The sequence below is a fragment of the Geotrypetes seraphini genome, chromosome 15, assembly GCF_902459505.1.
Source record: "Geotrypetes seraphini chromosome 15, aGeoSer1.1, whole genome shotgun sequence".
Taxonomy (NCBI): Eukaryota; Metazoa; Chordata; class Amphibia; order Gymnophiona; family Dermophiidae; genus Geotrypetes; species Geotrypetes seraphini.
The window spans coordinates 64,890,167-64,917,856 of NC_047098.1; the positions used below are offsets into that span (position 1 = coordinate 64,890,167).

The following is a 27,690-nucleotide window of genomic DNA, read 5'->3' on the forward strand; positions in this document are numbered from 1 at the left end:
ACAACCTCTTTCTAATTTTATGGTAAGAATCATTTCTCTATAACATACAACACAGTTCTGAGGAATTGTACCCTAGTAAAGATGATTGTGGGTTTTTTTTAAAAATGCTTCCTTTTACAATTTTCAAATCTAATGGTAGCCGTTCAATATCTCTCCTCACTTATCACTCATAAGCTCCTGCCCGCGAACTCCTTTCATCAGGTAAGTCCCTCCTATCCGTACCCTTCTCCTCCACTGCCAACTCCAGACTCTGTCCCTTCTGTTTTGCTGCACTGTATGTCTGGAACAGACTGTCTGAGTCATTACGTCAAGCTCCATCTCTAGCAGTATTCAAACCCAAGCATTTTTCGATGCTGCTTTTAACTCCTAACTCCCACTCACCTAATGATACCTATATCCATCATTACCATTCACTCTGAGAGAAACTCCCATTTAACCCTATATATCCTGTTTGTCTGTCTAAATTAGATTGCAAGCTCTTCTGAGAAAGGATTGTCTATTACATGTTAAATGCATATGTACTGCGCTGCGTACGCCATTCAGCGCTTTACAAATGATAAGTAATAGTAATGGTGAATGCCTACTTTTATTGGAGTAATGGCCAGTGGTTAAAGCAGCTGCCTCAGCACCCTGAGTTTGTAAGTTGAATTCCCACCGCAGCTCCTTGTGATTCTGGGCAAGTCACTTAATTCTTCATTGCCCTACGTAAACCGCTTTGTATAAACCACACAGAAAAAGTGGTATATGAAGTTCTTTTCCTCCCCAGGCCCATTGAGATATGATTCCAGTCTCGGGAAAAAATTGTCTGAAAAATATTTGCAAAGCTTGGCAAATAAAACTAATCTTATCTTATTAAAAGAAATGTATACAAGTTGGGGTGCTTCCACCTTCTCTCCAGGTGGCTCAGATTATTGTTTTGCTCAAGCTTATCGCCCCATTTCCCTTTTGAATGGTGAAGCAAAGTGTTTTCCTAAATTATTGGCCAACCGGCTGGCAGGGATTTTACCATTGCTCATAGCGGCTCCTCAGGTTGGTTTTGTCAAGGGTCACTCTTCTACTCAGAATCCACGCACTATTCTGGCATCCCTGGAGTGGGTGGAGAGAGAGAGAGTCTCTTCTTTGTTGGTGAGTTTTGATGCCAACAAGGCCTTTGATAGAGTTTTTGGGATTTTTTGTTTTGTACTCTTCAACATTATGATATGGGTGGCTTCTTTAGCGACGTGGTGGCAACGTTATATCGACATCCGCAGGCCACGGTATTGGTTAATGGGGTTTCCTCGGCGGCTTTTCCGATTAAGTGGGGTACCCGACAGGGTTGCCCCTTGTCGCCTCTCCTTTTTGTGCTTACTTTAGATCCCTTAGTTCGGGAGATCAATTCGAATCCAGAAGTTTGGGGAGTCAGCATTGGGGGACATGAGTTTAAGATCTCGGCATTTGCGGACAACTTGCTTATCCATTTAACCTCCCCGTGGACTTCCTTCCGACTCTTATGTCGCTTTTCGAGGCGTATGGTGATTTCTCTGGCTTTTGGCTCAATTATGATAAATCATTGGCTTTGGCTACTCCAGACTCTGTTCTTCAGGAGTAGCTGGGGATGTTTCCATTACGTTGGATGGATGGCTCGTTCAAGTATTTGGGTGTCCTGCTTACGCAACATGTGGGTTCCCTCTATTGAACTAATATTGATACTTTGTTGGCCTCTACAACTAGTAGTTTTGCACAGTGGATGCACCTGCCACTTTCCTTCTATAGTAGGGCTCAATTGTATAAGATAGTTGTGGTCCAGCTTCTGCCTTTCTGTATTTGGCAATTGACTCATTTTCTTTGGCAAGGTAAGAAGTCTCAGATCTCGCTTACTTATTTGCTTGGCCTGTGGCGGACTGGCAGGCTGGGACTTCTGGACATCAATATGTATAACTTGGCTTGCTTGCTCCGTTTCTTAGGGAATTGGTGCTTACTGAGCGATGATTATCTTTCTCGGGACTTTGAATCTGCTCTATTTCATCCTTGGCACCTGTTTTCTTAATCTCAGTTACCCAGCTGCCTCTTGCCATCTGCAGTCCGTTCTAGTGTTCTTCGTTCTTGGCGTTTTTGCTGGAGGGCCTTAGTCATGTTGTTGGGGGGTGGCCCTTGGGTTTTGGATCAGTTGTCTATTCGAGGGAATCCGCAGTTCCTACCTGGCAGCGATAACCCCATCTTTACCCGTTGATCTGGGGAGGGCTTGATTCTTCTTGAACATTTTTTGGAATCAGACTACGCTATAAAATCCTGGGCTGCTCTTCCTGTACTCCATCCCTTGTGGGTGGGCAGTTTATTTGCATACAAACAAATTCACCATTATGTGGAGTTCTTGGCTCACCCTGACCTATGGTTTCGTCTGGGTAACCAGCTTCGTTTCTTTTTCACCTGATGGTGTCTGCATTGCATGGAGCTTTACGGAGTCTCTCTCCCCGGAAATCTTACGAGGCTCTGGGGCATCGCTGGGATCGAGATCTAAGTATACCTGTTGAGTCCATGAATTTTCCCTCCCTTATTAATCCTCTATCTCTATTAGTGCCGAATTGAGGGAATGCCAATTTCGGGTAGTTTATCGAGCATACTTTTCCCAGGAGCAGGTGCACAAAGCAGGGGGTATTTCTTCCTCGACCTGTCCTAAATGTCAACAGGGTTGTAATTCCTTTTTCCACGCTTTTTGGGGTTGCCTTCGTGTGAAAGTTTTCTGGAGGGCTGGAATGGCATTTTGGCCAATATCACCCGATGTTGCCAATAGGCTTACTTTTGGATCGGTATGAATCTTTGAGGGTGTTTGCTCGGGAACATCGGCTGTTGATTCGGAAGGCAGCTGTTTTGGGTAAGAAGATCATACTTAGTATCTGGATGCAACCGACTGCACCTGCTTACTGGGCTTGGATGTGAATGTCCTCACTCCTCATACCTGCTACAAATTTCACATACCTCAGGAAAAAAGAACAATATTAATCTCTTCCTTGATTACAAGTAATTTGTTTCTGGGAAATCTAAAAGGAGGAGCAAAAGAGAAAAATGAAGCTTATTGTGAATGTTGAGATGTAAGTCAACCGGAATTGCAGATGGTGTGGGACATAGTCCCTTCCTCTCTCTTACAGACTGTGAGCCCATTTGAGACAATGAGAGTGGCTACAATACACATAAAGCAGATTTAGCACTGTGAATGTAATCCATTCTGAGCTGTTAGGGGACAGCTGGATATAAATATAAATAAATAAAATGTTAAGAAATGGTTTCCTAAAAGGTCAAGTCTATGGACCAGAATTCTCTCTATAACTCAAATGGATAACAATTTACCCATCTCCTATAAATCCATCATATCGCACTCCTCAAACCCAGATATCTTGATCCATCAACATATATCAAAATTTTTGACTGTATGGGGTCCTTTTACTAAGCTGCGCTAGCCATTCTAAATCGCTAAACGCTAACGCGTCCATTATATTCTACGGACGCATTAGCGTTTAGTGCATGCTAATATTCAGCACATGCTAAAACGGCTAGCACGCCTTAGTAAAAGGACCTCTTTGATTGCTCTAGCTATTCATCACATTACCTGTAATTGGAAGGATAACGCTGTACTTAATTTTCAAGAAAATATGAAGAAATAATAGCATTCAAACAAAACATTATTACTAACCCCCTCTTTTACTAAGGTGTGCTAAGCATTTTAGCACACAGTTAATATGCGCTAAATCTAAGCGCATGCTAAACGCTAATGTGTCCATAGGATAACATGCACATGTTAGTGTTTAGCTAATATTTAGCGAGCGCTAAAACCCATAGTATACCTTAGTAAAAGAGGGGATAAATTTACTAGCAAATGGGCCCCTGTTGAAGAATTCTGCAACAATTTAACTGGTAATCCCACATGACTCCTTTTTATCTCCGAATTGGAACTTTGCAGCTTATGTGGATTTTATTTTAAATTATGATTACCGGTAATTTGTATTATGATGTTTTCTTTGTAAGGATTATTATTATTATGTTGTGTAAATTTGATGTATTATTTTTGAAAAAAAGAAAAACATTTGAAAAAAAAAGAAAGAAATAGTATCCTAGAAGTGGCGGAGAGGAGGGTAAGGCACTCTTGTCTTAAACAGGTCTGATAGACCACAGTGTACAGCACTGATAATGAGTTATACAAGATGGCACTTTGAACAGTTCAGAGAGAGAAAAAATCTATTTACTTTACATACACATCTGCCCTCCCTAACCTCTTTAGAACAATCTGCCTGCTCTTAATAGTTCCACTTTTGCTTCCTTATTTCCATTTCCCCCTAGTGAATCCAATGAGATGTGTTTTTTTGTTTTTTCTTGCATATTTTAGAATCGGTGAGGAGACTGAAGTATGCAAAAGCATTTTGGCATTTTAAGGTTCAAGTTCGTGTAATGGTGAAAACATGATTGGAATACTGTAGGTGAGTTCAGAGGAAAAGAGAGACATAGAAGCCTGAAGTTCCAGGGAAAGGCAGAGAGAGAGAAAAGGGGGATAGGGTGGTGGTCCAAGCTTCGTGTTCCATAGATAAAGAGAAGGATAGACAGAGAAAGAGAGAGCTTAAGAGAAACAAGAGAGGACCAGAGTGCCAAGAGCCAGGAGAGGGGGGTGATGCTGCGAGGGGACTTTTATAGTTTGGAAACTTATTCTAAAAACCAGAATCTATTGAGCTTCAATAGAAGTTAAATCTCCCCCTTCCTTCATAGACGGGAGAAAAATAGGCTGTAGTCATATATGTATTTCCAGTCTGTCTCTGACAATAGTTTCTGATTAACTTTAGTTATTTGTGCACCTGGACCCATTGTCCTAAGCACCCTCTTAATCAGACATTAACATATTAACACCTTTTAGCTAATCGTGATTCAATCAGGGCTACTTAAAACAGTCTCCCTGCCCTCAGGGTCTATCTGCATTCACATGCCAGAGTCAGATTGATATAATTTCCCATAGGCCTTCGCTGACATTAGTAATGCCAACTGAAAATGCTGAATGCTAGCGATAGCTATGCTGACAAGGTCCTCTTTTATTAAGCTGCAGTAGCGGTTTCTACCATGGCCCGGAGCGCTAAATGCTCCAATGCTCATAGTAATTCTATGAGCATCGGAGCAGCGTTGGAATATTTTGTGCTGTGGGCTGACATAGAAACCTCTACCTCAGGTTAGTAAAAGGGCTTAGTGAAAGGGCGGGTGTGTGTGTGTGAGCAAATATTCAGCGCTGGACAGTTAAGTTGATAGCAGGCACAGATAGGCCTGCAATTTATACGGTCCGATTTGTCTGCTAATCACACTATATAGCTGGTTAACTTTTTGGCACTGACCATGAATTCAAAGGCTCTCTAAAGAGCCTTTGAACTATAAAGTTTCTGGCCCCTCCAGTGCTTATGATCCAGTCTATGGCGCAGATCTACTCTGACCACGATGAACTTCAATTGTTCCCTTTACCTATTGTTTTAACCCTTTTTCATTTTCTTTTCTTAATTTATTGTAGTTCTTTATCTTACCCAATGTATTCAATAGATCCCCCCTTGCCCTTGTCAAACTGTGTTATATGTCTTTTTATAAAGATTTTATATACTCCCCCCACTTTATGTACATTGCCTTGAAGCCATGACAGGCGATTAATCAAAATTTTAATAAACTTGAGATTATCTCATGCTGAATAATTCACAGTTAGGTGCTGAAATGCTATTTAACTGGTCAACGGCCATTGCTGGCCAGTTAAATAGCTTTGAATATCACGGGCAATATAATTAAGGATAATTCTATAAATGGTGCTAAAAGTGATGCACCTAAAATATAGGTGCCCATTCAGTGGTGTAGTAAGAGGGGGCAGGGGCGGTTCACCGTGGGCGCCATCATGGTGGGGGTGCCACCTTCCCACTCCTCCCCTGAAGTGCGCGCATCTTCCCTTCCTCCCCCTCCCCATCGTACTTCTAGCTCTTTGCCGGGGTGAGCAGCAACTTCAACCTGCCGCTTACGCTAGCGTTGGTGCTCTCTCTGACATCACTTCCAGGTCCCGCGCCTAAGAAGTGACATCAGAGGGAGATCTGATGCTGCTTGCACTAGAAAAGTTAAGAGGTACAGGGTAGGGAAGGTGTGTGCGCGTGGCAGGGGGGCGGAGGAGGAGCGCCACCGCCCCGGGTGCCTCTCACCTTCACTACACCACTGTGCCCAGAAACATTATGCACCAAATGTAAGTCAGCAATTAGGTGACTAAATTCAGGGTACACCGTCAAAGTGTGCAGGACTTTGGCGCACCGACAATCCCACAGCGACATTTGCACACAGGACATATGCATGCCACCACTTCCACCACTTTGAAGCCTTCCCATTAGCACTGTGAGGGGAGGGGGGAATCCCTCCAGTACATTTACAAGTCCTTGCGCTCCTGTTTGGGGGGGAACCCCCCCTCCCAGTATACTGAAAACTCCCGTTGTCCTTTCCGTTTTCACTGTTTGGGAGTTAAGAACATAAGAATAACCTTACTAGGTCAGACCAGTGATCCATCAACCCCAGTAGCCCATTCTCACGGTGGCTAATCCAGCTCACTAGTTCCTGGCCAAAACCCAAGATGTAGCAATATTCCATGCTACCAATACATGGCAAGCAGTGACTTCCCCCATGTCTTTCTCAATAACAGACTATGGACTTTTCCTCCAGAAACTTGTCCAAACCTTTCTTAAAACCAGCTACGCTATCTGCTCTTACCACATCCTCTGGCAACGCATTCCAGAGTTTAACTATTCTCCAAGTGCAAGGACTTCACACACCCCCTCAGAGCACTAATGGAAAGGCTTCAAAGCGGCAGCACATGAATCCTGCATGCAAATATCACCATGGGATTGTCGGCGTGCCAAAGTCCTGCGCACTTTTGACGGGTCACCAAATTTAGGCATCACCACTTACACATGCTCTATGGCTAGGTTTACTAGACGTTGGGGGAAACCCAGTCATGTCCTCTTTGTAAAGGACTATCTGGGTTCCTAGATGGACTTTCCAAAACCCAGTAGTTTGTCCAAGTTTTGGAAAGTCCTGCTGCATCTGGAGGGCCTTCAACAAGCATGTGCGGATGATGTCACATGCATCCATGCATGCTGGAGGTCGTGGAAAAAAGAGACAAGGCTTTTGAGGGACAGGGTTGGAGGCAGTGCAAGGTGGGACTGGGGCGGAGAAGGGCACCACTCACCCTTACTATGCCACTGAAGAGAAGGGTACGGATAAGAGAGACTTGCCCGATGAACAGAGTTCCTGATGAGGAATATGGTGGGAGAGAAGAGATATTGAGGAGCTGCAGAGTGAATGCACTTGTGGAAATAAATAGGGAGCCAATGAAGTGACTTGAGGAAAGAGTTGATGTGGGCATAGCGACTGGTGGAATATAAGTTGTGTGGCAGAATTTTGAATGGATTGAAGGGGAGAGAAATGGCTAAGTGGAAGACCTGTGAGAAGTAAGTTGCAATAGTCTTAAGCCAGTGGTTCCCAACCCTATCCTGGAGGACCACCAGGCCAGTTGGGTTTTCAGGATAGCCCTCATGAATATGCATGGAGCAGATTTGCATGCCTGGCACCTCCATTATATGCAGATCTCTCTCATGCATATTCATTAGGGCTATCTTGAAAACCCGACTGGCCTGTTGGTCCTCCAGGACAGGGTTGGGAACCACTGGTCTAAGCGAGTGGTGCCCCCATAACCCCCACTGGACCACCAGGGGGACTTTTTGTGAGTAGGGTAGAGCAAGTAGGTAAAGACCTGGGGGAGCTGTAAGGGGAAATGTTGCTATGTCGGAGGGGGGGGGGAGCAGTAGGACGGAAGGGAGATCTTGCCTTGTTGGGAGGGAGTGGGACTATGTGCTTCCAAGGAGGTGGGAGGAAGATGCATCAGAAGTGGAATTGATAGTGGGAAGATGTTCTTTCAGGGAGTACAAAGGAGAGGGATCAGAATCAGAGAGGAGAGAGAATGTGCTTTCAGGGAGTGGGAAGGAGGGAGGATCAGAGGGGGGCTTCAGGATGTTTCAAGGGAGAGAGGGGGCATCAGAATCAGGAATGCATGGGACACCTGTATTTCTTTTATAAGTCCCAGCCAATATTCCAGCCGCATGGCATATAAGTGTCTTATCGTACATGGGGTTACCATATTTTTCTCTTGGAAATCCCACACACATGACCCACTCTGTTCCCTCTCCAGCCCTACTCCATTCCTCCCCAGCCCCGCCCAGTTCCTCCCCCAGCCCCACCCCCACAAGGCCTCCTCTCTCCTTCCGGACGAGCTCCAGCCAAGTCTGGAGGACCATGAGCATGCACGGATGTGTGTGACATCATCCATGCATGCTCAGAGACCCTCCATATGCTTTCCAAAACCTGGACAAATACAGGGCTTTCTTCTAAAAAGAGGACATGTCTGGATTTTCCCGGACATCTGATAACCCTAATCATACATATCCTAGTTGAATATCAGCACATTAGAAGTTACCCCAGATATTCAGTGGCAGTGTTTGGACATGGCCTGGCACAGAATATCTGGGACTAATTCTGACTACTTTCGGCTGAATATCAACCTGTTAATGTTTAATATTGTATGTTATTTTAGCTATAAGTTTTATTCTTTTTTTATTGTAATGTGTTTTGATGCATTTATTTGTTTAAAACAAGGCATCAAGTTTAATAAATCAAATTGGTTCATATCAACCAGAGGCAATTTGCTATGTATGAATTCCAATTCACATTCACTTCCCACAGCTAAGGATATTTTATCATATAATTTTGTTCCTGACTTACAGTATGACACCGGCTTCTCCTCTCATAATCAAATGATAACAAAAATCACAGCCCTATTTATGCTAATGTGATCTGCTTACATCACAGTGAGTTGATACTGGTTTGTAGGCACTGAAACAAACCATAATGCGATCATCTTCATTGCAGTTTGTTTTGATTCTAGGGTTTAATATTTTCAAACTGAAAATCATTTGATGTGAGAGTGGTCAGCTATTATCAGAAAAACAGTATGTAGGCTCATTTTTGTACGGAAATGCACTATACAGTCTAATTATTTTTACATCAAATACAAATCTCTTGAGGCTTCAATTGCAAGTGAACAGTTTTAGCCAAGAAAAATGAATTGCTTATCATTTTTCATGTTTATTTTGTTTTTAAATATAAGCATATTTTGGCCGTCTGTGGAGAACCCATTTGCCACTCAGGGTAAAAGGCATTTCTGAAAAGGTTCTTGACTTCATGTTCTCTCTGGTCCACACAGACAGGCTAGAGAACAACAACTTATATTGACTTGTAACTATCAACTTATGTACACTGTCTTGAACCGAAAAGGTCCACTATCTACTTTGTACTTTCCACTACTGTATACTGTCTAGAGCTGAAAAGGTATGATGGGATATAAATAAAGCTTTATTATTATTATTACAATTGTTTCATCAGCGTTGGACTCTCATCACAATGGACTCTTGGGACCTCAAAGTCTACAAGGAGGATTACTTGCTCAATTATGCAAACACTTCCCCCAAACAACCCTCCAAGAGAGTCTTTTATATCTCATCAGACGTCCCTTCTTCAGGAAATCGATGCAATCAAGGGTTCTACTCCAGGTATTTTCTAATTTCAAAGAAGATGGGAGGTCTTCATCAATTTTCGACTTCTGAGACTTAAACAAATATCTAGTCAAAGAAAAGTTTCACATGCTATCTTTAGGTTCCAGCAGTTGGTAATGGAACCCATGCAGGAAGGGGTCATACTGGACGTTGTACTTACAAACAGGAAAAGTGTTCCTGATGTTAAAGTGGGTGATCATCTGGCATCCAGTGATCACTGCATGGTACGGTTTAATATTAAGATGGGTATAGAGAGGGCTCATTCAAAAGCAAAGGTTCTAGATTTTAAAAAACTAACTTTGTTCAGATGGGGGATTATGTCAAGGAATTGTGTGGATGGGAACGTATGGAAGGAGTGGAAATGCAGTGGGCAAAATTGAAAGGAGTAATTGTAAGAGTGACAAATCTTTTTGTGAGGCAAGTAAGTAAAAGTAAGAGGAAAGGAAGGCCACTTTAGTTCTCAACAATAGTAGCTGAGAAGGTAAGAGTTAGCTTTCATAAACTACAAAAGATCACAGGCAAAAATATCTGGAAAAGTTAAAAGAGGCTGGTCATGTGGTCAGGAAAGCAAAGATATAAATGGAAGAAAAAATAGCTGACACGGTTAAATGGGGACCAAATAAACAACACGGATCACTTCACTTACTATCCAACCCACAATAAATCAAATCATTAGAAAAAAGGGTGTTTTTTTTTGGGGGGGGATAATAAGTCAATTATTCAACCTGCTATTCTTGCACATAAAGTGTGAAAATCTCTGAATGTTTGAATACAAAAAAATCTAATTAATGCACCATTTAAGCTATTCATTCAGCACCCTAACTTATCAACTTTCCCAAGTAATGGACAAATAAATGAATAAACTAGGAGGATGAAGTATCATACAAAAGCCATCAGCTCAGTGCATAGAACCTCTTATAACATATATGTTATTTCAAGTCCTTATTCTGACTTAAAGCAGTACCATATAATCATCTACAACGATCCTCCATCCCAACTATCCTTGGTTTTATTCATTTATTTATAACTAGGATAAAAAAATTTATATTTTTCATAATTTATTTAATTTCATGAAAATTTTTTAAATTTTTTTATAGAAATGTATAAATATGTATGTGTGTCTCTACAACATTCTAGATAAAAATAACAGCAACACTTATCTAGGAAGATGGTCGCTTTTTTGCGGATGATACCAAAATTTGCAATAGAGTAGACACTCAGGCCCTGATTCTCCAAAAGTGCGTCCCGATTTTAGGCAGCTGTAGACGTCCTACAGCTGTCTAATCAGCCAATCGGGATGCACGTTTTTTTTAAAAAAAATGCTCTCCAGGCAGGCCTGAAGGCGCCTCCGGGAGCCTAGGGAGACCCGCAAGATGCCTAAGCTCGCCTACAGGCCTTAGGCGAACTTAGGCGGCCCTACGCGTCTCCCTAGTAGAGGAAGAGACGCTTAAAATGTAGGCCAGCAAAATGCTGGTCTACATTGTAAGTAGACGCGGCCGCAATACTGATCGCGGCAAGGGATCTCCCTGCTGCAATAAAGTATAGCGGCCGCGGCCGCCTGTCCCATCACCGACAGGAGGATGCCTAACTCCTCCTGTCGGAACCTCTCCCCCCCAAACTCGTAATCGCCGACAGGAGGATGCCCAACTCCTCCTGTCAGAACCCCGGAACCCCCTCCCCCCCAAACTCGTAATCGCCGACAGGAGGATGCCCAACTCCTCCTGTCGGAACCCCGGAACCCCCTCCCCTCCCAAACTCGTAATCGCCGACAGGAGGATGCCCAACTCCTCCTGCCGGAAAGCCCAACGACCCCCCGCCCCAACTAATCTCCCTCCCCCAACTAACCTTTCAATGTTGGTCAGCTGGACGGGTCTTGCTGCCGTCCAGCCGACGGGTCTGCCTCGTGGAAATGAGACGGCACGCCCCTTCCCGGCCCATCCCCACTAAATCTAAGGCCTGATTGGCCCAGGCTAGGCACCTTGGCCAATCAGGCCTTAGGATTAGTGGGGATGGGCGGACCCGCTATGCCTAAGGCCTGATTGGTCCAGGCTTCTACAGGCTTCTACTTGTTCACACAGACAATCAAGTAGTGATGTACTACATCAACAAACAAGGAGGAACAGGCTCTCTCCTTCTTTGTCAAGAGGCAAAATACATGAGGAACTAGGCAATTGCTCGAAACATATTTCTCAAGGTCATCTATGTGCAAGGAAAGCTGAATACTCTAGCCGACAAACTAAGCAGATTTCTTCAGCCACACGAGTGGACTCTCAACTTCAAAGTCTCACACCACATCTTCTTACTATGGAGGACTCCTCAAATAGACCTGTTTGCATCTCCCCACAATCACAAATTGCAATACTCTCCTCATCGACTTCTGGATTGTACAAACAAATTCCTCTAAGCATTTCCAACAATCCCTCTAATTCTCAAGACTTTAGTCAAACTCAAGAATGAGTCAGCCACCATGATTATGATAGTTCCTCAGTGGCCTCGACAACCTTGGTTCTCCCTTCTACCTCAACTGAGTGTTTACGTCTTCTGGCTGGCTCCCTCCTCCCAGCTGCATTTCTCATTGCAAAAATCATGAGCAGCAGCTACTGCACATGGCCTGCAAGCCTTCCCTGTGATGTCAGAGGGAAGGCTTCTGGGTCAGCCGTGGGATGCATTTAGGAACTGCGGCTGCAGCTTTGCAAAGAGAAGCGCGGCTGGGAGGAGGGAGCTGGCCACAGGAGCTAAACACCTGTGGGAGGGAGGCACAAATTTGGGATGCAGAACAGAGGGAGGGAAGTACTACGAGGGTTGCATTGGGATATGGAAGGGAGGCGGAGGATCACGTTGAGTCAGGAAGGGAGAAGCATGGTTGCATTGGGACACAGAAGGATGGAAGGAAGGGAGAATGAACTTGGGATATAGAAAGGAAGAATGGAGGGAGTGAGGGAAAGAGATGCTGAGGTGGAGAGGGAATAGAAAGGGAGAATTGTTGGTTATGGGTGTCTGAATGAGATGGAAAGAGAGATGGTGCACATGGGGAAATCAAGAAAGAGGAGAATTGTTGGGCATAGGGAGAGAGAGAAAAATATTGGACATGGTGGTGGGAGAGGCTTGAAGTACAGATGCATGGGGGAGAGGGAGAAATGTTAGATGTGGTGGTGGAGAGGGAACAGTGGGACGGACTGTTTTTTTATATACAAATTCAACTTAAGAATGTTTAAAAAAAATGGAACTCATTCTTATCCCAGGGACTGCCTGTTTATGAAATCCATTATCCCCTTTTTGAGGCATCAAATTCACCCATGCATGCCCTTTGAAGATGAAAATTAGTAAGAGATTCAGCTACATCTGGCAAATCATGCAGAAAGAATTTAAGGACAATGTTGCTGTGAACCCCTCTAGAAGGTTTTCTCTTATTCCCTTCTACTTTTTAAAATATTCTTTAAATTTTTTCTTTAATTAATTCTACTCCTTTCACCTTCTTCATTTTTATTTTACAGTATTAAAAAGTCTCAATGTTTAATTCATTCGTGGAAGGTAAATGAGCATGGTTCTCCAAACATAATTACTTGCAGTGAAGCTTCTTTGCTTCTCTATTTGCTGACTGGGCATTTTCTTTTATTTTAATGAGCTTGGTGTGTTTAACTTTAGTCTCTGCAGTGTACATGTTTTTAATGTTGACTTAAGGTGGCCCCTTTTGTGTTTGCAAAGGAGAACTTCTACTGCCAGGGTTAAAGATGCCATTTAGTTTGATGCCATTTATCAGATAACACATACAACAAAGCTTGTAGAGACAAACACACCCAAGAAAGTACAATTAAAAGCATCATAAAATTTATAAAAAGCCCCTGGGCCCCTAGCTCCTCTCACGCTATATCCCGCCTCCTGGATTACCCATAGAATTTACTGAACCAGAAGCCCTCAAATGAGATGACACTGTTATGTATGGAAAAGTGGGCTAAAACTCCTCAATACCTATGTGAGAAACTTAGCAACTATGCCAGAAAATAATTAGTCAAAATAATTAGTACTGTACTCAAGGGTCACATCAATTACTAATTCAAGGTCAAATAGGGAAAATGCTTGCGTACCTGATTGTAAACCATTTAGAAAACCTTGATAGGCAGTATATATTTACTTTAAATAAATAAATAAAGTTTCATGTTTATTTTCCATTTGATATTCCTCCCACAAGGGGTCCAACTAAGTGGTTTAGTAAGGGAGAGGGAAGGTGGCTAAGAAAATTGCAATAAAATAGAGAGGAGGGAAAGAGGTTAGGTCAGGGCATCATTGCTTCCCCTTGTCATACCCTGCAGTAGTTCTGTGGAGCAGTCAGTGGCATAGTGAGGATAGGAAGTGCCTGTGGCGGTGTCGTCCTCCATGTCCTTCTGTCTGCCTCCTCATTCCTTCCACACCAACCCTCCCGCACCCTCCTATCCACCCATCACTTCTTCCACGCCACACTCGCGCCCTCCCTTCCAACCCCCGTACCTCTTAAAATCTTCACCAATGCAAGCAGTTTCTCCAGCCTGCTGCTTGTGCTGGCTTTTCCTCTGATGTCACTTCCTGATCCTGCAACCCAGAAGTAATTTCAGAAGGAGCTAGACTGACGCGAGCAGCAGGCTAGAGTAGTTACTCATGCTGGCAAAGATTTTAAAGAGGTATGGGGGCGTGGAAGGAAGGGCATGAACATGTTTTGGTGGGGGGGCATAGAGAGGTGCCAGTGTCCCCACCTAGATGGCACCCAGGGTGATCTGCCTCCTGGCCCCCCTCATGCTATTACTGGGACTGTTCATTGAAAAGATTTTTCAAATACTGTAGTAAGTTTTTAAGCAAGATTTAAATTTATGAAAAAGGGCTCATCAAAGAGGTGTAGAGGTAGATTATTTCAGAAAGTGGGACTTGTGGTAATAAATGGGCTACTTCATGCGAAATCTTATTGGATATGATAAAAAGTAGGAACAACTAGGAAGTAAAAGTTCTGAGGGTGACGAGAACTCAAAGGCTGGTATGGGATCAAGAGGTACGGAACAAAGAACAGGAGACTGGAAACTTGTATTTTATAAACTACCGTCACGATTTTAAATGGAATTCTAGTCACAAAAGTGGAGTAATGTGATCTCATTTGTGACTTCCTGCTATTACTGATCTAGATCAGTTAGAGACATTTGATATCAGAGAGATGGAAACTAGAAAAAAATTGTTGCAGTAGACTAATTAATTCAATAGTAGCGTACTAAGGGGTTTTTTTTGGTCAAGGAGGGATTTTATGAAGCATAGTAGTATCTTGAGTTTGAAAAAAAAGATTTTATTTTGCTAGTAATGAAATGTGTTGTTTGGTACAACAGTTTATTATATTGAATCACACCAAATATGCTTAGTGATTCTGTAAGCTCAGTTGTTGTGCTAGTTAACAGGAATGGTATAGAAAGTGTGATATCTACTTGTTGGATTTTGTTGGGATTGAGTTTAAGGTCTCAAAATACGTAGATGACTATCCTCATGAGTTACCTGCACTGATAAACCTCATTGCACAGTGTCAAGCCTTAGGCCAAACTGCTTCCAAGTGCTAAAAGCTGTTATGGGATTTCAAATATCTAGTCCCTTGAGATCCCTGTGTTACTGGGCTGCAGAAATACAACTTCTGGAGGATGATGCGAGTTGAGTACAATATTGGGCTTTTACTCACCTTATCAGTCAACCTTATGCAATCTTTACTTTTCTTCCTAAACAGATCTTTGGACTCCTGTTAAAATACATAGACCAGGTCTTCAATGCACTGCAATGTGTTGGAACTGTGGTCAGTTTATAAGCATATTCTCACATATGATATTTGAATGCTCCAAAGAGCAGGCCTTCTGGCAGGACATTTGCAAAACAAAAGTTATTTTTCCTACCGTCTCTTTCCACCCCCCCCCCCCCCCACCCGCCAACACCCCAAGCAATTATTATCTTTAGTTCTGCACAGATATAATTATTACAGTTATCTCCCCTGTTTGGAAGGCTCTTTGATATCTTGGTATCTATTTCTAGCCCGTCCTCCCAGAAGTGCCCAGAATGGGTTACAAGTTTACATACACAATAAAACTTTTAACAACAAGATTACAGCTTCATATACAGAACAACTAATCAAAAGGATGAAGAGCAGTAGTAGAAATTCCTATGTACATGTTTTGGGCACTGGACACAGTAACATTGCAAACGATGAGCAACAAGGATAAAAATTTGCATATAAGATATTAGGAGAAGCAGATTAAAGGGAAGAACAGCAGCAGAGGGATAATTCTTATGAACTGTATGGAGAGGAGAATACAAGATTTGGGGGCTAAGCACAGGAGCATGGCAACCGATAGGCCCTATATGTAAAGCAGCTAGAATTACAATACATTTGAAGTAAAGGACAAATTTTGGCATTTATGGTTTGAGTACATGTAGTAGGGCGATAAGATTGCGCTTAGTTTCACACCGAGTGTGCGCCTCGAGGCTTAGTTCTGCCTGTAATTCAGTGTGGCAGAATAATTTTGCTGAGGTAGAAATAGAGGTTAGCACTACAAATTATTGGCAGCTGAAAGAGTTTTGATTATTGCAGTTGTCTGGGTATCGCCATGTCTGGGTAGGTAGAACTGATGTTTTGGCATCATGCTGTGGCTTTCTTCAGGGTGTGCAATGAGGTCCAGAGTTTGGGGAGAGTGTGGTGCAGTGGTTAAAGCTACAGCCTCAGCACCCTGAGGTTGTGGATTCAAACCCACGCTGCTCCTTGTGACCCTGGGCAAGTCACTTAATCCCCCCATTGCCCCAGGTACATTAGAAAGATTGTGAGCCCACCAAGACAGACAGGGAAAAATGCTCGAGTACCTGAATAAACTCATATAAACTGTTCTGAGCTCTCCTGGAAGAACGGTATAGAAAATTGAATAGATAAATATAGTGGGTCCTAACATTTATAGACCTGTTTGAGATTCTAGGAATATGGAGATAGCAATGAGTAGGGTGTAGAAGGTATGTCTGGAAGTGGTTAGATATGAATGAAATCGGAGGTATTTCTTATCTGGTATGGAACAGACGGAGAAGGCTCGAGGGCCAGTGAATAGGGACGGAAAGACTCATGGTTGGTAGATGAAATGTCTCGAAAAGAAGAATATGAAAAAAGGACAAAAAGATTAAAAGCAGATATAACATAACATATGTGTTTGTTTATATACTGCAAAATGCCTTACGGTTCGATGTGGTTACAGAAAAGAACATACAACATATTTTAAAAGTTTTAACAATGGAAATAATAATCTCAAAGCACAATCAGTGGAGTAAAATAACTGAAAGAAAAATGGTATATAATTTATCTAAGCGAAGTAAAAAGAAAGGGTAAATAAATAAAAAATGGGTTAAAAGAATGCGTAAATAAAAATAAAAGTTAAAGATCATCCTGGACGTCCAATTAGTTTCTATTTTGAAAAAGAAAAAGGATCTAGGTGTCATTGTTGAGGATATGTTGAAACGCTCAGTTCAATGTGTGGCAGCGGCTAAGAAAGCAAATAGAATGTTAGGAATTATCAGGAAAGGAATGGAAAGCAAAAATGAAAATGTTATAATGCCCTTATATTGCTCTGTGGTGCAGTTCTGGTTGCCGTATCTCCAAAAAGATATTGTGGAATTAGAAAAGGTACAGAAAAGAACAACAAAAATGATAAAAGGTTTGGGATAACTTCCCTATGAAGACAGGCTAAAGCATGCTAGAGAAGAGATGGCTTGGGGGTGATATGATAGAGGTCTATAAAATACTGAGTGGAGTGGAAAGGGTAGATATGAATCGCTTGTTCACTCCTTCCCAAAATACTAGGACTAGGGGGCATGCGATGAAGCTACTAAGTAGTAGATTTGAAACACACCAAAGAAAATATTTCTTCACACAACGTGAAATTAAACTCAGGAATAGGTTGACGGAGAATATGGTGAAATCAGTTAGCTTAGCGGGGTTTAGAAAAGGCTTGGATAATTTCCTAAAAGAGAAGGCCATAGGCCATTATTGAGATGGCTTGAGGAAATCTACTGCTGATTCCTAGAATAAGCAGCATAAAATCTGTTTTACTACTTGGAATCTATCTAAGTACTTGGGACCCGGGTTGGCCACTGTTGAAAGCAGAATACTGGGCTTGATGGTCCTTCGGTCTGTCCCTTTATGGCAGTTCTTATGTTTCTCTCTTGATCTGTGCGTGTCAATCTCTCACCCCCTAGCAGATCAAAGTAGTACAAATTGAGGCAGCAACATTCTTGATGGGGATCATCAGGGCAAATGAGTGCCACCTCACTATTGAAAGAGTTACACTGGCTCCCAATTGAGAGCAGAGTGAAATTCAAGGTTTTTCTTAATACTTAGCAGCGAAACTACATAACCATATACCAGCACGCATCCTGCGCTCAAGCCAAGAATTCCTGCTGGAAATACCCTCCTTCAAAGACATCAAATTCAAAAGCATTAGGTCAAGAATGTTCTCTATGATGGCCCCAATGTGATGGAACTCTCTTCCAAAGGAGTTAAAACTAGAAAAAGACATCAAAAAATTCAAGAAAGGGATAAAGACCATCTTTTTCACTGACTACTTTTACTGATAATGTGTTTGCTCTGAATAACTACATGAGCAGGTGTCATACCCTCAGCCCTTTCTTCTATCTCTAGAAGAGGCCAGGGAAAAAATTACCAGACACAAAAATGTTGTTTAAACATTCAAGGCCTTGGGAGTTCGTGGCGTTCTAACTGGTAGGGTACCAAACAAGAATCTCCCTGAATTACAAGTGACTGGCTATTTTATTAGGTTTATGACATCATCAGTTCATTCATTATTAAATATACATAGTTGGTACATCTTCCAATTAAATTACAATGGCTTCATTAAGATCCAATGATAAATTGCATGTTCTAGCAATGTTCTTTTGGTTAGTTTCAAGTCACATGGTTCCTTGTTAATCTTATTTCATTAGTAATTTTCCCTAGCAACAATAATGACTTAGTTAACCCATGTTTTGTTTTGATTTTTAATTTTGCCCCTGTCAGCAATAGAGGGGATGACAACATGTTCACTTAGGACACAGGAAACCAGAGGACATAATTTGAGGTTGAGGGTTGGTAGATTCAAGAGCAATATTAGGAAATTCTACTTTACAGAGATGGTGGTGGATGCCTAGAATGTGCTCCCGAGAAAGGTGGTGGAGAAGAAAACGGTGACGGAGTTCAAAGAATCGTGGGATGAACACAGAGGATCTAGAATCAGAAAATAATGTTAAATATTGAACTAAGGCCAGTACTGGGCAGACTTGCATGGTCTGTGTCTGTATATGGCCTTTTGGTTGAGGATGGGCTGGGGAGGGCTTCAATGGCTGGGAGGGTATAGATGGGCTGGAGTAGGTTTTGACGGAGATTTCAGCAGTGGAAACCCAAGCACTGTATCGGGTAGAGGTTTGGATTCTTGCCCAGAAATAGCTAAGAAGAAAAAAAATTTAAATTGGATCATGTTGGGCAGACTGGATGGACCATTTGGGTCTTTAGCTGCCGTCATCTACTGTGTTACTATGTTACAATGACCTGCTCTAGGACTCATCTATTTCCCAATCTTACAGGAAGTAGCAGCTGGGCAAACATCTATTTAAAAACTTTAGTATTTTCCAGTAATGCTTAACCAAGCAATATTATTTTTACTGTAACTAAAGCATTTCCATATCCTTTAGCTTCATCTTTAATTATCTGTATATGTGTCTTTTCAGTTTCCCAGGCAAAGGTGTCTCATACTTATTGGGTTAATGGCCCCCTTATATTAATTATTGCATCAAATGCAACAACCAAGAGGAGTAGCATCAGAGAGGAAATATCTAGCAACATCCCACCAGAAAGGCAAAAAGACATACCCAGAAGGCAGGGGATAAGATTAATTTAAAATGTAAAGCTTGGATGAACAAGAAGCACACTAACATCAAGGCTTAAGCAAGTAGGTTTTAGATCGAACAGAGTACAAGAAGCTAGCATTATGCTAGGATGAGTATTTACATAGAGTATATATAACCTAGAATGAGCACGTATGGAACATTTACATAGAATAATGCATCACCATTACAGAAGCTTATATATTGTACCACCTCACATTAGCTCATGTTTTGTATCACAATTACAGAAGTAAATCGCTCTGAATTGACTCTCCATTCATTAGTAGCGGTGTAAAAGATTTCAAAAAATAATACTGCTCTCTTGGATTTCTGCACCCCGAGTGCATCACTTTGCACCCTTTCACATTAAATCTTAAGTTTTTTATTCAGTGCAGTTACCTCTATCTTATCCAGGTCAAGATTTGGATTTAATCCATGTTTTGAGCATATATTGAGCTCTAATACAGATCTTCTTCTCAGGATTAAATGCACAGGTTCCTCACCAGCTAGTAAAGTGGAATCTGGAAGCCCTGAAAACTAACCCAGTACCTGAAATGTATTGTTTGCTTACTTCCCCAGTATTATTCTCATTTCCTGTTTACCATCCTTCTATCAATTAAACCCCATTATTTACTTTAAACTGTTTCAGCAGTATTTCATTTTATTTTTTTTTATTAGGATTTATTAACCACCTTTATTAAGAGATTCGCCCAAAGCAGTGTAAAGCAGGTACAGTTTAACACAAAAGTACCATTTTAATAAGGGCATAATAGCAAAATGGCCAGATAGAAGCATAAATACAATAAATGAATGGCTCCTTTTATCAAGCTGCGCTAGAGGTTTTTAGTGTGGGCTGGCACGGTAAATGCTCCAATGCTCATGGAATTCCTACATCGCCCTAAGAACCTCTAGCGCATCTTGATAAAAGAGGGGAAATAGCAGATTGAAGGACTAACAAGAACCAGTATAAAAAATATACCCATTTAACAGCACTGCAGAACAACCATGTAGTGGAACTTAAGAATAAGCATACTGGATCAGACCGATGGTCCATATAGCCTAGTATCCTGCTTCTAGCGGTGGCCAATCCAGGCCCTGGCAGAATCCCAACAGAAGCAAGATTCCATGCTACCAATCCAAGGGCAAGCAGTGGCTTTCTCCATGTCTGGTTCATTGACAGAGTGTGGACTTTTCCTCCAGGAACTTGTCCAAACCTATTTTAAACCCAAATATACTAAGCAATGTAACCACATTCTCTAGCAACGAGTTCCAGAGTTTAACTATTCTGTGAGTGAAAAAAAATGTCCTCCTATTGGTTTTAAAAGTATTTCCCTGTAACTTCATTAAGTGTCCCCTAGTCTTCGTAATTTTTGACAGAGCAAAAAGTCGATCCACTTGTACCCGTTCCACTCAGGATTTTGTAGATTTCAATCATATCTCCCCTCAGCCGTCTCTTTTCCAAGCTGAAGAGTCCTAACCGTTTTAGTCTTTTCTCATGTGAGAGGAGTTCCATCCCCTTTATCATTTTGGTCACTCTTCTTTGACCCTTTTCTAATTCTGCTATATCTTTGAGATACGGCAGCCAGAACTGAACGCAATACTCAAGGTGTAGTCGCACCATAGAGCATTACAAAGGCTTTATAATATTCTTGGTCTTATTTATCAACTTTTTCCTAATAATTCCTAGCATCCTGTTAGCTTTTTTGGCAGCTGCTGCAGAAAGTTTCAACTTATTGTCTACGTCGATGACACCTGGATATTTTTCTTGGGTGCTGACTCCTAAGGTGGACCCCCTAGCATCAAGCAACTATGATTTGGATTATTCTTCCCAATGTGCATCACTTTGCATTTCTCCAGTCTTCCAATTTCCTAAGGTCTCCCTGCAATTTTTCACAGCCCGCATGTGTTTTAGCAACTTTGAATAGTTTTGTGTTATTTGAAAATTTAATCACCTCATTTGTTCAAATTACCAGATCATTTATAACAATGTTAAATAGCACCAGTCCCAGTACAGATCCCTGCAGCACTCCACTAATCACCCTCCTCCGCTGACAAAAATGTCAATTTAACCCTACCCTCTGTTATCTATTAACCAGTTCCTAGTCCTCAGCAGAGCATTGCCTCCATTCTTAAGGATTTTTAATTTTCTCAGTTATAAAATGTGCACACATTTCCCTCTCCCTACTTGCTAATACGATTGCACTAATAGCCACTGATGCACTGCATGCTTATAAGCAATCATGTACTTTCTGTATACATTTATAATGTACTTTTTTAATGCATGTTTTTTAAAGTATATCATGATTTTGGTTGAGTGGTACTTTTGTCTAAGTATTATTTTTATTATGACTTGTATCTTTGTAACTGATTGTAAATGTACATGATTAGTTTGACTTCTATTTACATGGTTGATGTTTTACTTTTAATATGATCATTATGTTTGTAATTGATTTTAATGCTTGAACTCCAGCTTTAACACCTGGAATTTAATTTCTTTCCATAACATCTACATTGGTCTCTGAAGAAGTAGACACTGCTATTGGAAACGGAGGTAGCCTCGTTTCAAGGACATTTTTTAGATGCTCATGGTTAAAGGACACAAAAGTTTTCTGCAGGGAAGTGCGCAAGAAAAGGCTTACCACAAAATACGTCCAAGTGTTTTGCAGTCATTTCCCTGTTTTTACATATTAAGCACACATATGCATATTTTTTGAGAGGGAGAGGGCAACACTCCAGGAGTTAGCTGGGCTGATTCCTGCGATTGGCGCTGAGTCTGGATATTCAATGCCAGCCATTTCCAGTGACTGGCATTGAATATCTGGTTTATTTTTGTCACCTTAAACTTAGTAGTCCTTTTACTAAGGTGCGGTAGCTATTTTAGCGCTTGCTAAATGGTATCCATAGGATATAATGGACATATTGCCATGCATAAGCGTTTAGCGTGCACTAAAAGGACCCCTTAGTTGGCTGTCTCTTTTCAGGACTAGCCAGCTAAGTTTATAGAGGCTAAAGATAGACCAGCTATTTATGAAGCCCGATCTGGTTGCTAAACATAGCCAAGGTCTAGGTCTCGTATGCTTTTTTAAAGAGAGAGGTTTTGAGCTAGACGCCCTAATTGCAGCCATTTAGCTATTCCAAAGTTTGGGATCCATGCCTATTTTATTTTTTAATTGGCTTAATCAGTGTGGTAATTGACCATACCAGTTTTCAACTCATCAAAAAATAATAATAAACAATTTAAGAGTTTGGAACCGAACTCTTAAGACACCTAGTGATTCTATAAATGGTGCCTAGCGGTTGATTGATTGACAACTGCCCTGAGCAGCATCTACAGTGTACAGTAGTACAGTTTATAGAATCTGGCCCTAAATGCCAATATTCAGCAGCCATCTCACGTTGAATATTAGTGCTTAGCTGACCTATCGCTATTTAATGATCAGGAGCCGCTCCTGGCTGGTTCAGTAGCGCTGATTATCAGCCGGGGAGTGTCACGGCAGAGAAAGGACTTTCCTGCGTTGCTTGGCTAATGTATAATGATTAGCATGCACTAACTAGAGCTCTGAGATCAGAAGGTGGTATGAGACTGTTAGCAAAAACTGAAGAAGATGTGAGATTATGTGACCACGAAATCGAAAATGTTTTCAATTGCTGGAGTGTCTCTCTGGAATAAGCTGTCAGGACATATAAGATTATGTACTGATCGTTATAGTTTTAAGAAACTGTTCGTGGATGCTTATTTGTAGACACTGAATCGGAAGCCAAGGACAGGCGAAAGCACACGGGAGAGTTGTGAGGGAAGGATGTCAATAGATCAGCCAAGGGTGTATTGTTCAAAAAATCACTTTATTGATGAATATGCTGCATGGGCTCAATAGACTCGACACTGGCCGATGACTTTTCCAAGAGTCTGACTTGAATGTGGCACAGTGCATACATGCACTTGGGTAAATGTGCTGTGGCAATGTCGGTTGAGAGCAAAAATGAAGACTAGTGTCAGGAGGAAAACTCAAGATCACTGGTAGAGCCAATCCAGCTTAGGCTGAGTTTGCTCCTCATGGAATAAGTAGTTTCTGTATTGTGTTTTTGAGTCCACAAATAAGCAGTTCTTGATCATCTATGTTATAAATAGATGGTTTGTAGGATTTTTTTTTGCTGTGAATTGGTTGTCTTTGGAGAGTGAGTGAAGTTTGTAATTTTAGTTAGGAGTGACTGGAAGTCTCAATTTTATGTTCTGAATGTATAACTATGCAAGTTTATTTTATGGAAACCACTTAGATTGTAGGCAGTATATAAATTTTTTAAATAAATAAATGCAGAAGCACTTACTGTTTCCTAACGAGGGGCTGGTAAGTGTTCCTGCATTAGCCTTTTGCAAGATGGGGCGATAGTTGGAAGGGCAGGTAGAGTCCAGTGAGGAGTGATGGAACTACGGCATGTTTGAAGACATCAGGAACCGTTACAGTGGAAAGTGAAAGATTGAGAATATGACTGATAAAAGGGAGGGCCAGTGTCAGGAGGAGCATTGACGCTGATGCTGGCTCTCTCACTAGTGGCAGCTGCCTGTTGGGATTGGGCAGCAACATCGGAGAAGGGAGGAGTTAGAGAGTGTTCAAGTCTTCTCATAGCTTAACTTATAGGCCAGTGACATCACGGCAACGGATGTTTGGTACCCTTTAGTGCCAGCACCCTGGGCCAAAGCCTCACCTGGTCATAGGTTAAGCTGGCCCAGAATGTTGTTGTCAACTTTATAGAAATATCCCTGTAGTACTAGGACTGAGTGAAAGTGGAGGCATTCTGTCTAACTATATTGATAGTGGCAATATGCAATCGTTATACATAGGTCAACCAAAGATCATCGCTATCTATATTTAGAGCAGCACTGAATATAAGTGAATAATTTAAATGCCAGCAATGAGATTTCAATATCTACCCATCAGTATTTACATAAGAATAGACTTATTGGATCAGACCAATGGTCCATCAAGCCCAACAGCTCATCCTCATGGTTGCCAAGGCAGGTCACTAGTACCTGGCAAAAACCCAAAGAGTAGCAATATTCCATGCTACTGATCCAGGGCAAACAGAGGCTTCCCCCATGTCTGTTTCAATAGCAGACTATGGACTTTTCCTCTGGAAAACTGTCCAAACCAGCTGTCCAAACCAGCTACATTAACCGCTCATATCACAATCTTTGGCAACGCGTTCCAAAGCTTAACTATTCTGAGTGAAATAATATTTCCTCCTATTGGTTTTAAAAGTATTTCCCTGTACCTTCATCAAGTGTCCCTTAGTCTTTGTGATCTGTGGATTTTGTAATTTCCTCTGTTCACTTCCAATCTAAGATCTTCAGTGCTGAGGGGGCTCTCATAACCTACGCTGCAAGGCTGGATAATCTGCAGAAATAACAAGAATCCTTCCTGCAGCTAATCTTTTTCATTTATTATATATTAAAAGCTTTTTTATACCACAGATCACAGTGTCCTTGGCGGTTTCCATTAAAACATAGACATCATAAAACTTCCTATATAATAAAACCCTAAGCGTGCATGCGCACTTAGAGTTTCGTGTTCCCTGTCACTGTGGTGTGTGATCCGTGGCCGTGATCCATTTTAGAACCCAGCGGCAGAGAACATTCTGGACACTCCTCTCCTCCTGCCCTCACTCACCATTTGGAAGCGCAGGCAAGCTCTCTCCCTGCTAGTGTCCTCGGCAGGGAATACACTTCCCGCCCTCACTCGCCGCTGCCGCCGATCCTCCTCTTCAGAACAGCCTGTGATCATGGCCGGCTGTAAAGAACCTCGCAGGCCGCTCTCCAACCTCAATAGCACATTCCCTCTGACGCACGGGATCGCGTCAGAGTCTAGTTAAACAATAAAAACAAAACAGAATTGCATTGACCTGAGAAAAAGGAGTTATGAAAAGGAAACTGGAAGCATGGAAAACTGATTGGCCAACTTGCATTTTGCAGCTTTCCTAGCCACGATATTTGTATCAAGGTGTGCTTTTTTTTCATACCTCAAAAAGGTACCGTCTTTCCTCGGGGATTAAGTGCTTGTGCTGAAGGGTGAACTTCACACAAAGTTTGGACTTGTCAGAGTTCAGACAGAATTGAAAGTAGAGGAAGTTCATATGCTACAGAAGAGAAGAAGGGAATTCTTAATGTTAAAACCAGGAGTGACTCAAATAGGGGGTTTATTTTTTCTTAGGTATCCTTGTAAATGTGTCATAAGATACCGTTCCTTGAAATATGTATTTGTAGATCCAGCTCACTTGACTGCTTTCCTTTCTGCGAAACGTCTTGAGTCTGTAGAACCATCTGTACCATTGTGATAATAATTAGCTCACTTCTCAGTAGTAGTTTAAGCGATTTTTATTGTTAAAATGTTTTACTTTAATTTAATTTCTACTCTTATCGTTAATCTTGGATCCTAATTTGAGGACTAGTGTGTGATTAAGTTAGGATGTATATTTTCTTTATTATTTTTGAATTACTTTCAGGTTTGAGAGTAAACAATATTATTATGTTTTCTTGATCTCACTTTCTGTACAAGATGATATGCTTGATAATAATTGTGTAAATTTTATAAATAAATAAATAATAAAAAAAAACAACAATATACTTCACCCATTTACCAAGTATCATCGCTCTTGAAAAAGGCAAAACACGCAATAAAAACAAACCTGCTCAGATATATCCCCTGCCTAAAATAAGAAGGGGACATCGTCATTAGCAGAGAGGTTTAACTTTCTGAACAACAAGATATTAGCTTAAGAAAGCTTGCGCAAACAAGTTTAGAAAACAACTTTAGAATACATTTCTACAGAACGGTAAGGTTCCTGACAGAGCATTCCACATTGCTGGTCCAGCAATAGAAAAACATGAGTCCTTACATATCGGACATTGTTCCCTTACCACTTGACACATCAATACACATGCAGTCATTTAAGTTAGTTTTTTATATCATCCATTTTCCAATTAAGGTTCCTCTGTGGTCATCCCACACCTCTTTGAATTCAGTCACCATTTTTATCTCCACCACCTCCCTGAGGGCAGCATTCCAGGCTTAGTCCACCCTGTCCATGAAGAAGAATTTCTTGACTTTTTACTCCTAAGTCTACCATTCTGCACCTCAGTTCATGTCCTCTAGCTTTACCTTTTCCCCTAGTTTCTATACTAGTAGGCGTTTCAGTTATGATACATTAGTCTTAGCTTATACCGAAATTTTGGTGCAATTTTAAAAAAAGAGGCTTTATATGCAGTTCTGGTTGCCCAATCTCAAGAAAAGATAAGAACATAAGAATAGCTGTACTGGGTCAGACCCATGGCCCATCTAGCCCAGTATCCTGTCTTCATGGAGGCCAATCCATTCACAAATACTTGGCAAAAACCCAAACAGTAGCAGCATTCCATGCTACTATCCCATGTCTGTCTCAACAGCAGCCTATGGACTTTTCATCCAGGAATTTCTCCAAACCTTTTTTAAAACTAGATACATTAATTGCTCTTACCATATCTTCTGGCAAAGCATTCCAGAGTTTAAGTATTCTCTGAGTGAAAAAAAATTTCCTCCTATTGGTTTTAAAAGTATTACTCTGTAACTTTATCGAGTGTCCCCTTAGTCTTTGTAAATCTTGATGAAGTAAAAATTTGATACACTTGTACCCGTTCTACTCCACTCGGGATTTTGTAGACTTCAATCATGTCTCCTCTCATCCATCTCTTTTCCAAGCTGAAGAGCCCTAACCGTTTTAGTCTTTCCTCATACGAGAGGAGTTCCATCCCCTTTATCATCTTGGTTGCTCTTCTTTGAACTTTTTCTTGAGATAAGGAGACTAGAACTGAACGCAATGCTTAAGGTGAGGTTGCACTGTTGAGCGATATGGAGGCATTATAACACACTTAGTCTTGTTAGTCATCCCTTTTCTAATAATTCCTAGCATCCTGTTTGCCTTCTTGGCCGCCGCCACATATTGGGCGGAAGGCTTCAGCGTATTGATATGCCTGAAAGAGTGCAGAGAAAGCTAACAAATTTTTTTTTTTGTAGACAATTTATTGAGATTTTTGCAAAGTTTACAAGTACAGAGCAATATAATATGTAACTGAATACAGGTCTGTATAGGAAACATAATACAGCTCAATTTCAGGAGGTATCAC

General features: G+C 41.4%; 1 protein-coding gene across 3 annotated transcripts in view; it reads left to right on the forward strand.

The window, feature by feature from the left end:
- TMEM132E (transmembrane protein 132E) overlaps window positions 1–27,690 on the forward strand; it is a 714,010-nt gene that overhangs the window by 406,330 nt on the left and 279,990 nt on the right. For 2 of the 3 annotated variants that reach the window (XM_033921532.1, XM_033921531.1), the window contains one exon: window positions 9,460–9,626. The exons of the other annotated variant lie outside the window; for it this stretch is intronic. In XM_033921532.1, coding sequence (XP_033777423.1) covers window positions 9,527–9,626 — 100 coding nt within the window. In that variant the 5' untranslated portion in view covers window positions 9,460–9,526. The remainder of the gene's footprint in view (window positions 1–9,459; window positions 9,627–27,690) is intronic. 3 annotated transcript variants of the gene reach the window in all.